This window comes from Arctopsyche grandis, chromosome 9, assembly GCF_051622035.1.
Source record: "Arctopsyche grandis isolate Sample6627 chromosome 9, ASM5162203v2, whole genome shotgun sequence".
Taxonomy (NCBI): domain Eukaryota; kingdom Metazoa; phylum Arthropoda; class Insecta; order Trichoptera; family Hydropsychidae; genus Arctopsyche; species Arctopsyche grandis.
The window spans coordinates 33,163,851-33,174,917 of NC_135363.1; the positions used below are offsets into that span (position 1 = coordinate 33,163,851).

The 11,067-nt window shown below is 37.2% G+C and overlaps 1 protein-coding gene across 1 annotated transcript in view; it reads right to left on the reverse strand.

Moving 5' to 3' along the window:
- LOC143916579 (uncharacterized) overlaps nt 1-10,096 on the reverse strand; it is a 590,438-nt gene extending 580,342 nt beyond the window's left edge. The window contains exon 1 of the mRNA XM_077437728.1: nt 2,255-10,096. Coding sequence (XP_077293854.1) covers nt 3,550-8,811 — 5,262 coding nt within the window. The 5' untranslated portion in view covers nt 8,812-10,096 and the 3' untranslated portion in view covers nt 2,255-3,549. The remainder of the gene's footprint in view (nt 1-2,254) is intronic.
- Nucleotides 10,097-11,067: the final 971 nt, after the last annotated feature.

Sequence of the window (11,067 nt, forward strand, 5' to 3'; positions counted from 1 at the left end):
CTTTGATTTCGGTGATAGTTAGGCTAGGTTGGGTTAGGTTTGGTGAGGTAAGCGACTTTTGTGAATATTTTTGCAATGTCGAATTCTTTGATTTCGGTTAAAGTTAGGCTAGGTTGGGTTAGGTTTGGTGAGGTTAGCGAATTTTGTGTAAATCTCACAATCTCAAATTCTTTGATTTCGGTGATAGTTAGGCTAGGTTTGGTTAGGTTTGGTGAGGTAAGCGAGTTTTGTCTATATTTTTGCAATGTCGAATTCTTTGATTTCGGTTAAAGTTAGGCTAGGTTGGGTTAGGTTTGGTGAGGTTAGCGAATTTTGTGTAAATCTTACAATCTCAAATTCTTTGATTTCAGTGATGGTTAGGTTAGGTTGGGTTAGGTTTGGTGTGGTAAGCGAGTTTTTTTAATATTTTTGCAATGTCGAATTCTTTGATTTCGGTTAAAGTTAGGCTAGGTTGGGTTAGGTTTGGTGAGGTTAGCGAATTTTGTGTAAATCTTACAATCTCAAATTCTTTGATTTCAGTGATGGTTAGGTTAGGTTGGGTTAGGTTTGGTGTGGTAAGCGAGTTTTTTTAATATTTTTGCAATGTCGAATTCTTTGATTTTGGTGAGAGTTCGGCTAGGTTGGGTTAGGTTTGGTGAGGTAAGCGACTTTTGTGAATATTTTTGCAATGTCGATATCTTTGATTTCGGTGATAGTTAGGCTAGGTTGGGTTAGGTTTGGTGAGGTTAGCGAATTTTGTGTAAATCTTATAATCTCAAATTCTTTGATTTCGGTGATAGTTAGGCTAGGTTGGGTTAGGTTTGGTGAGGTATACGAGTTTTGTGTATACTTTTGCAATGTCGAATTCTTTGATTTCGGTGATAGTTAGGCTAGGTTTGGTTAGGTTTGGTGAGGTAAGCGAGTTTTGTTTATATTTTTGCAATGTCGATCTCTTTGATTTCGGTGATAGTTAGGCTAGGTTGGGTTAGGTTTGGTGAGGTAAGCGAATTTTGTGTAAATCTTACAGTCTCAAATTTTTTGATTTCGGTGATAGTTAGGCTAGGTTGGGTTAGGTTTGGTGAAGTAAGCGAGTTTTATGAATATTTTTGCAATGTCGATTTCTTTGATTTCGGTGATAGTTAGGCTAGGTTGGGTTAGGTTTGGTGAAGTAAGCGAATTTTTTGTAAATCTTACAATCTCAAATTCTTTGATTTCGGTGATGGTTAGGTTAGGTTGGGTTAGGTTTGGTGTGGTAAGCGAGTTTTTATAATATTTTTGCAATGTCGAATTCTTTGATTTTGGTGAGAGTTCGGCTAGGTTGGGTTAGGTTTGATGAGGTTAGCGAATTTTGTGTAAATCTAACAATCTCAAATTCTTTGATTTCGGTGATGGTTAGGTTAGGTTGGGTTAGGTTTGGTGAGGTAAGCGAGTTTTTTTTATTTTTTTGCAAAGTCGAATTCTTTGATTTCGGTGATAGAAAGCTAGGTTGGGTTAGGTTTAGTGAGGTTAGCGAATTTTGTGTTAATCTAACAATCTCAAATTCTTTGATTTCGGTGATGGTTAGGTTAGGTTGGGTTAGGTTTGGTGAGGTATACGAGTTTTGTGTATATTTTTGCAATGTCGAATTCTTTGATTTCGGTGATAGTTAGGCTAGGTTGGGTTAGGTTTGGTGAGGTAAGCGACTTTTGTGAATATTTTTGCAATGTCGATTTCTTTGATTTCGGTGATAGTTAGGCTAGGTTGGGTTAGGTTTGGTGAGGTGAGGGAATTTTGTGTAAATCTTACAATCTCAAATTCTGTGATTTCGGTGATGGTTAGGTTTGGTTGGGTTAGGTTTGGTGAGGTATACGAGTTTTGTGTATATTTTTGCAATGTCGAATTCTTTGATTTCGGTGATAGTTAGGTAAGGTTGGGTTAGGTTTGGTGAAGTAAGCGAATTTTATCTAAATCATACAATCTCAAATTCTTTGATTTCCGTGATGGTTAGGTTTGGTTAAGTTAGGTTTGGTGAGGTTAGCGAGTTTTTTTTATATTTTTGCAATGTCGAATTCTTTGATTTCGGTGAAAGTTAGGCTAGGTTAGGTAAGGTTTGGTGAGGTTAGCGAATTTTGTGTAAATCTTACAATCTCAAATTCTTTGATTTCGGTGATGGTTAGGTTAGGTTGGGTTAGGTTTGGTGAGGTATACGAGTTTTGTGTATACTTTTGCAATGTCGAATTCTTTGATTTCGGTGATAGTTAGGCTAGGTTGGGTTAGGTTTGGTGAGGTAAGCGACTGGAAAAGACTTCGATAATGGTTTGATGTAGTTTATTGAAATGTAAAATTTGCACGTGGTGGTTCAGCGGAGCGTACGGAACACAAGTTGTCCGAACGCCGTCTGCTCGCTGACTCTGTCGACCGTCGCGTATTTCCGCTTGGGCCGACACTAATGCCAACTCGTCAATAATGCCAATCGACAATCAGTTAATAAGACTGTTTGCCACACGTCATTACAAAAGTCGGAACATAGTCCCACATAGGAAAACTGTTGAACAATACAGTTATTCTACAGAGTTACAGCATTACTGACGAGTCGTTTACAATAAATCATAGCTCTTCAAATAATTAAATAGAGGGTGAATAATGAAACCTTTGCCTCATCCATTGTGAGGATAAAATCAATTTATTGGTTCAGTAATATTTCAACTTATAGATATACCTCTGGTGAATGTTGTTTCTATTTACATTAAAATTTTTGAAATCTCCTTTGAAGCTGTGAATAAGCATTACAAGATAAGTTTACTTTAAAGAAGAGAGAGTGGACTGTATATGGTTTAAAACTTAAGCATTCCTCATCTTGATGTTAACTTAGACAATACAATGTTGACACTATTACAGTAGTCAATACAGATCAGCTATTACCGATCAACTTAACTTGATTAGTGAGTGTAATGCTCCTAAGTTAACTTGATTTCATCAATAAGTAACACAAACATTGCTAAATTAAAAGTAAATTGGAAAGTCATTCATTCATTCCTACAAGCAGGAAATGAAAGTGAACTATGATTATAGATGTCTCTACGTTAAACATTGAAATGTTCAGTATTATAATATTTACTTATTCTATGATTCACATAAATACTATAAACAGTAAGAGTTAACTTATGTTTTCATAACAAGAAACATAAGACCTGCGGATGACTCCCGGCAAGTTATAATTAAGTAGACATGAAATAATTTAAGATGCTCCATTAAGTGTGGCTTGGAGACTAACATTAACAAATCATGAATCTAATTTTAACTGTCAAATTTGAACAGTTTATTTTAAATTTTTAAATTTAAATTTTTATTTTAAACTCGGATATAATCCTTCCGAGTGATGACATGAGACAAGTCTTATATTATAAAGACAAAATGATTAGATTAAATTCGGAGATATATACTGCCGAATGTTAAAATGAAAATAGCTTAAATTATACACACAACACAATTAAAGTGAATTACGGAGTACTACTATTAACATTGAATGATTTAAACTCATGATTACATCTAATAAATAATATGAGTTAGGGGTAGTGTCTTCGGGTTAAACTAAGCTACCGCAGTTGACGGAATTGAAGCTGCTGTTTCTCCTCCCTCTTGCTGATCTTCCTTCCTGTCAAGTGGTCCTTGTGGTAGAATCGGCAATGGCGCCACTAGATGACTGGACCGACGAAACTCTCCGCTGGCAGTAAAGACGTCGACGACTCGAACTCTGCCATCTGGTCCGGGATACAATTTAGTGACTCGACCCAAGACCCATCGGGTTGGCAGCATGTGTTCCTCCTTTAACAGGACCATTTGACCCACACTCAGATTGTTGCTCGAGTCCTTCTTCCATTTGTGTCGTAACTGCAAAGAATGTAAATATTCCGCCGACCAACGTTTCCAAAATGCTGCTGTGGTCAATTGTATCTGAAGCAGATTGGCATGGACATTAGTGTTATATTTAACCTCCATTGGAAGAGCGAGTAAGGATCTGCCAATTAAGAAATGTCCAGGTGTGAGGGGTAAAAGGTCTAGTGGATCCGAAGACAAGGGACTAAGAGGACGGGAATTCATGCAAGCTTCTATTTGAGTCAATACCGTACAAAATGATTCGAAATTTAAGGTGGTGGCCTTTAACACCTTGTTTAAATGAATCTTCATGGATTTAACCGCTGCTTCCCACAGCCCTCCCATGTGAGGCGCCCTTGGCGGGTTAAACTTCCAACGAATCCCTTCGGAGGCTACATACCGTAGTAGCTTCTCCTCATGAGGACGTTCGTAAATTAATTTTACTAAATTAACGAGTTCACGACTTGCACCGACAAAATTAGTAGCATTGTCGGAATATATCGTATTGGGCCTGCCACGTCTGGCTACGAATCTTCTTAAACAATTTAAGAAATTTGAACTCGTTAAGTCTCCGACAAGTTCCAAGTGAACTGCCTTACTGGAAAAACACACAAAGACACAAACGTAACCCTTAATTATCTTAGAATTCTTATTGCAACCACTCTTCACAGGAAAAGGTCCTGCGAAGTCTATCCCCACATGACTGAAAGGAAAATTCGCAGTGGTACGTTCAAGCGGGAGTAATCCCATTAATCTATTGTGTGACAGTGGTTTATTTCTGAAACAAATGACACATGAACGCACCACTCCTTTGACAGTATTATGTCCGGCCAATGGCCAATAGGTCTGCCGCAATAACGACAGTAAGGCTTGAGTACCCAAGTGAATATATTTCAAGTGCGCGTCTCGGACAATCATGTGTGTAAGTTTATGCTTATTTGACAAGATAATGGGTGACGTTGATAGAGTTGTTCCCAGAGGAAGTCTACTTCCAACACAAATTAAATTCTCGTGGAATAGAGGGGACAATTTAGCTAATTTACTGCTACTGGGAATTGGATGTCCCTTGCTCAGCAAACGATATTCCAATGGAAATGATTCCATTTGCGATAACCTAATCAAATTATTTAAAGCATCATTTAATTCTAAAGCGGACGGTTCGTTATTTTCTTTAACGTTTAATTGTTTATTCCTTAGTGGCCGACGAACATATGATAAAACTCGAAGGAGTCTTGGAAGATGAGAATATTTATCTATCCAATTATTTTCCCTCACAAGGGTAGCGTTAGTGACTACCCTTCTCTCTGGAAGATCTATTGTGATCTCAGGAGGTCTTCGAGGCCATCGTGATTCGTCTAATTTCAACCAACTAGGGCCGTCCCACCATAACGAATTATGGTTTAATTCTGATGGTTGAGTCCCTCGAGAAATTAAATCTGCTGGATTGTCTGTAGAGGAGACATGGTACCACTCAATGGGTTGAGATATTGATTGGATTTCGGCCACTCGATTGGCAACGAAGGTGGTCCATTTACATGATTCTCCTCTAATCCAATGCAATGCGACGGTTGAATCCGTCCAATAATATTTTTCATTAATATGAATTGTTAATTGGTCTATTGTTGACTTCATTAACTTTGATAATAACATAGCGGAGCACAGCTCTAAACGCGGAATAGTTACAAAACTGAGCGGAGCGACTCTCGAACGAGAACACACAAGATGACATTTGGAATTTCCCAATTGATCTGTACATTTTACATAAATACAAGCACCATAAGCTTTCTCGGATGCGTCACAAAATCCGTGTGCCTGTATATTAATGGCATTATTTAGTATTATCAATCTAGGAATTTTATAAAGTTTCATGACTGTATTGGATAATTGGCAATCTTTCCATTTTTTGAAGATTGTCTGAGGAATGAATTCATCCCAACCAATGGTTTGTTGCCAGACAGATTGCATTAATATCTTATAATTAATTAACAATGGAGATAATAGTCCTAATGGGTCGAAGATCTGACTAATTACTGATAAAAAGTTTCTTTTTGTTATATTTTCTGTCTCGACTTCGGTTTGAACCTTAAATACAAAAACGTCTTCCCGCGGTTTCCAAAATAAACCTAAAGTTTTGTGTGATTCGTTAGAGAAGTTAAAATCTGAACAATCGTCAGCTTTAACATCCGTGATTATATCGGAGTTGTTCGATGTCCATTTGCTTAAGGACATACCGGCTGATAATAATATGGTTTCCAGTTGAACCTTTAATAATTTACCTGCTTCAATAGTATTAGTTCCCGTGAGCAAATCATCAACATAAAAATCACGTTCGATCACGTTACTAGCGATGGGATATTTGTTTCTATTCTCCTCTGCTAACTGATTTAGACATCTAGTAGCTAAAAATGGGGCTGAAGCAGTTCCGAATGTTACTGTATTAAGCTTGTAATGCTTGAATTTACTCTGGGGATCTGTTCGCCAAATGATTCGTTGTACATTTTTATTTTTCTCTGCTATTTGAATCTGTCGGTACATCTGCTTAATATCCGCAGTAATCACGTATTTATGGAGTCGAAAGTTGAGTAGTAAACTTAACAAATCTGATTGGACACTAGGTCCCACCATCAAAATATTATTTAGTGAGATATTGGACGTTGTCTTTGCGGACGCATCAAAAACTACACGATATTTAGTGGTAAGGCTAGACTCCTTAACCACGACGTGATGAGGTAAATAACAATGAACCTCATGTGCCTCCGGAGGTTCACACTCTGACATGTGTCCTAAATTTATGTACTCTTCTAAAACTTTATTGTATTCCATTTTTAAATTATTATTGGCTAAAAAACGTCTTTCCAAAGTTTTGTGTCTTTTCTCCGCAATGTGCAATGAACTTCCTAATACTACCGGGGAATTTTTATATGGTAAAGCTACACAAAATCTACCGTTTTTATCTCGTGATGTGTGTGCTTGGAAATGTTCCTCACATCTTTTCTCCTCAAGAGATTGATGTTTTACCATAGGAACCTGGTCTATCATCCAAAAGTTTTGAATGTGACTGTCTAATTGACTTAAGCCTATGTGGCTCTTCCCTGGAGCATTATTTACTTCGGGATATGGACCAACTATTGTCCATCCGAATTCGGTATCCTTTAAGATAGGCATACCTTTTCCTAACTGGATGGTTCCTGCTTTCATAGCATGAACGCAAATCTCGGCGCCGAGCAATAAATCGATTGGCGTCGGTTTATTCCAAAGGGGATCTGATAACTTGATTCCCGCTGGTATTGAAATTAACTGTTGATCCAGTTTCACAGTTGGAATTTCGCCAGTAATTTGTGGTAATACCAAACACAACACTTTGGTTGAGTAATTAGTGGTTGAAGACCTTATGGTCACCTTGGTGATGTGACGAATGCTACTTTCTTGATTAGCGATACCTACAATTTTTTGAGAGATTTTCTCTAATTTGAAGTTATTCTTCTTAGCGAAAGATGTGGTAACATAGTTGACTTGTGAGCCGGAATCTAATAATGTGCGACCCTTAACGACCGTTCCATTGGACGTTATAATGTCTACTTGTACCGTCGGTAAAATTATCTCCCTTTGAGAGAAATGAGTAGAATGAGCATTAATTGACTTCCTTCCCGTATTATTGGAACTAAATGTATCGTCCTGATGCAACAAAGTGTGATGGTTTTGTTTGCACCTTAAGCAATTATAGTTAGACTTGCAATTTGTTATCTTATGCGATGAATTTAAACATTTAAAACACATGTTATTAGATTTAACGAATTCATTTCTTTCCAAACTGGATTTTGCTTTGAATTTATCACATTTGCCTATGAAATGATTATTTCGACAGAATGCGCATGCGTTTACCTTACTTGATGGGTTTTTGTTCGCGACATGAGTTCTCATGATTCTTTGACGACTATGAGGGAATTCCTTCACCGTAGTTACAGATGCAGTAGATTGTAATACATTACATCTATTCTGCAAGAATGTCTCTAAACTTTCATATGGTGGCATTTCTCTGCTAACCAGCGATATTTCCCAGTCTCTTACTAGATTAAAAGGTAATTTCCTTAGAACTAAACATGTTACCCATGGATCTAAAATTTCTCTCGCGTAACCCAACGATTCAATGTTTTTAATACACACTGTTACCTGATTCAATAGATTTCTCAATTCGATATGTGATTCTCTTGTGATTAATTTTAAGTCACAAAGTGAATTAATCCTAGTTTTGAGATTAAGTCTTGGTAAATTATATTGCTTGTCTAAAATACTCCAAGCTATTTCGTAATTGTCTGAGCTAATATCTAAACCTGATACAGCTGCCAAAGCGGGACCGATTAAGGATTGATGCAAATATTGCAATTTCGTGACATTCGAATATTCCGTTTTGTTTCCTATTATATTCTTAAAAGCTTGTTGAAACGATTGCCATTCAGATGGATCTCCCTGAAATGTGGGAATGGTTAGCGTCGGTAACTTATCTCTAGCAAATTTAATTGTTGCTTGCTCTACCTTCAGTTTACAATCTTGAATGGATTGTCTCTCTAATGCTGCTTTAAGATTTTGAATTGTCATTGTGATTATGTAGAACTCTTCGTCTATTTGATCCGCCTGCTCTATATCTGTGATGTTGTCTAAATACTCATAATGGAGTTTTTGGAGATAGTCGTATGCTTTTTCAATAAATTGATACTGTCCTTCATTTATTTCGGAGATTCTGTCTATTTTCTCCTGTAGTCTTTTAAACGCGCCCGAATACCTTAATTCTATTGACGTCATTGTAACTTCTACTTTATTTTCTTTCGCTAATGTTTTTATCGATTGAGTCTGACTTCGAGTCTGATGTATTCTAGAGCTTGACCTGTCTCTAATAGGTTCTACGTCCCTAGTTGGATTTCGACCTTTATGCGACTGGGAAGTCGAAGCTTCTATTACCTCGTTTTCAGCACTTGACATTTGTTTCAGAAAGTTGCACTATTTCGTCTCATAAATACAGTTATTCTCTACTATAGCTGTCAATTGAACTATTCGTAGAGATAAGGTAATAATATTCAATGATTAACCGTGAATCTTAATATTCTACTTTAACTATTATCACCAGAATCTATCCAACATATTTTGGAAGAAATAACAACCCTAAATTGGTGGGTGCTTGATTTAAACCACTTTGGGGCTACAAGTCTTGTGATTTATTTTAAATCACCACTGTTTCATCACACATTATGAAACAAAGAGATCTACCGATGTATGAATATACCGGTATGTACTTGGTTTAAGCCACTTTGGGGCTACAAGTATAATTCCACATTTATCGTGGAAGGGGGGGGGGGGGGAGGGTGTTTCTACACACATTAAGAAACAAAGATCTACCGATATGAATATACCGGTATGTACTTGGTTTAAGCCACTTTGGGGCTACAAGTATAATTCCACATTTATTGTGGAGGGGGGAGGGGGGAGAAAGTTTCTACACACATTAAGAAACAAAGAGATCTGCCGGTATATGAATATACCGGTATGTACTTGGTTTAAGCCACTTTGGGGCTACAAGTATAATTCCCCACGTGCTTTGCTAATTTTACACTACATCTGATTTTACACTTTTAATACGAAATTCGATGCGACCGATGAAACATTCCTTCGTAGCGCGATATTATTTTATACAATCGCGTTAATTAATTGTTATACTTTAAAACATATTTTTAAAAACTGACCTACCCACATGATTGCCTTTTGAACAGATTGCCTGAGATTGAATACATTCACTTACTTGAATATCCTTTACGATGTTTATGTGATCGTTCCGATAATTTTGGATTACCTCTGTGTCCCATGCGTCTTTGTAGGTTATGTTTTTATTTATATATTTTCTGCGTCAATCACGCGGTCATGTACCTCTGTACATCAATCAATATATTGCTGAAATAGAAGCAAACATGTTATTAGTATTGGAAAGGTATGGATAGTAACAAAGGAACGATACCGATTTCTTAATTGACATCCATTTTTTCTCGACCACGTTTTTTCCTATTGGTTTGTCCGTTTGGTGTTGTGGCCTAGGTTACTGGTGTCCGGTTCGAAGTGACCATCATGGAAAAGACTTCGATAATGGTTTGATGTAGTTTATTGAAATGTAAAATTTGCACGTGGTGGTTCAGCGTAGCGTACGAGAACACAAGATGTCCGAACGCCGTCTGCTCGCTGACTCTGTCGACCGTCGCGTATTTCCGCTTGGGCCGACACTAATGCCAACTCGTCAATAATGCCAATCGACAATCAGTTAATAAGACTGTTTGCCACACGTCATTACAAAAGTCGGAACAGCGACTTTTGTGAATATTTTTGCAATGTCGAATTCTTTGATTTCGGTTAAAGTTAGGCTAGGTTGGGTTAGGTTTGGTGAGGTTAGCGAATTTTGTGTTAATCTAACAATCTCAAATTCTTTGATTTCGGTGATGGTTAGGTTAGGTTGGGTTAGGTTTGGTGAGGTATACGAGTTTTGTGTATATTTTTGCAATGTCGAATTCTTTGATTTCGGTGATAGTTAGGCTAGGTTGGGTTAGGTTTGGTGAGGTAAGCGACTTTTGTGAATATTTTTGCAATGTCGATTTCTTTAATTTCGGTGATAGTTAGGCTAGGTTGGGTTAGGTTTGGTGAGGTGAGGGAATTTTGTGTAAATCTTACAATCTCAAATTCTTTGATTTCGGTGATAGTTAGGCTTAGTTGGGTTAGGTTTGGTGTGGTAAGCGAGTTTTGTGAATATTTTTGCAATGTCGAATTCTTTGATTTCGGTGATAGTTAGGCTAGGTTGGGTGAGGTTTGGTGAGGTAAGCGACTTTTGTGAATATTTTTGCAATGTCGATTTCTTTGATTTCGGTGATAGTTAGGCTAGGTTGGGTTAGGTTTGGTGAGGTTAGCGAATTTTGTGTAAATCTTACAATCTCAAATTCTGTGATTTCGGTGATGGTTAGGTTTGGTTGGGTTAGGTTTGGTGAGGTATACGAGTTTTGTGTATATTTTTGCAATGTCGAATTCTTTGATTTCGGTGATAGTTAGGTAAGGTTGGGTTAGGTTTGGTGAAGTAAGCGAATTTTATCTAAATCATACAATCTCAAATTCTTTGATTTCCGTGATGGTTAGGTTTGGTTAAGTTAGGTTTGGTGAGGTTAGCGAGTTTTTTTTTATATTTTTGCAATGTCGAATTCTTTGATT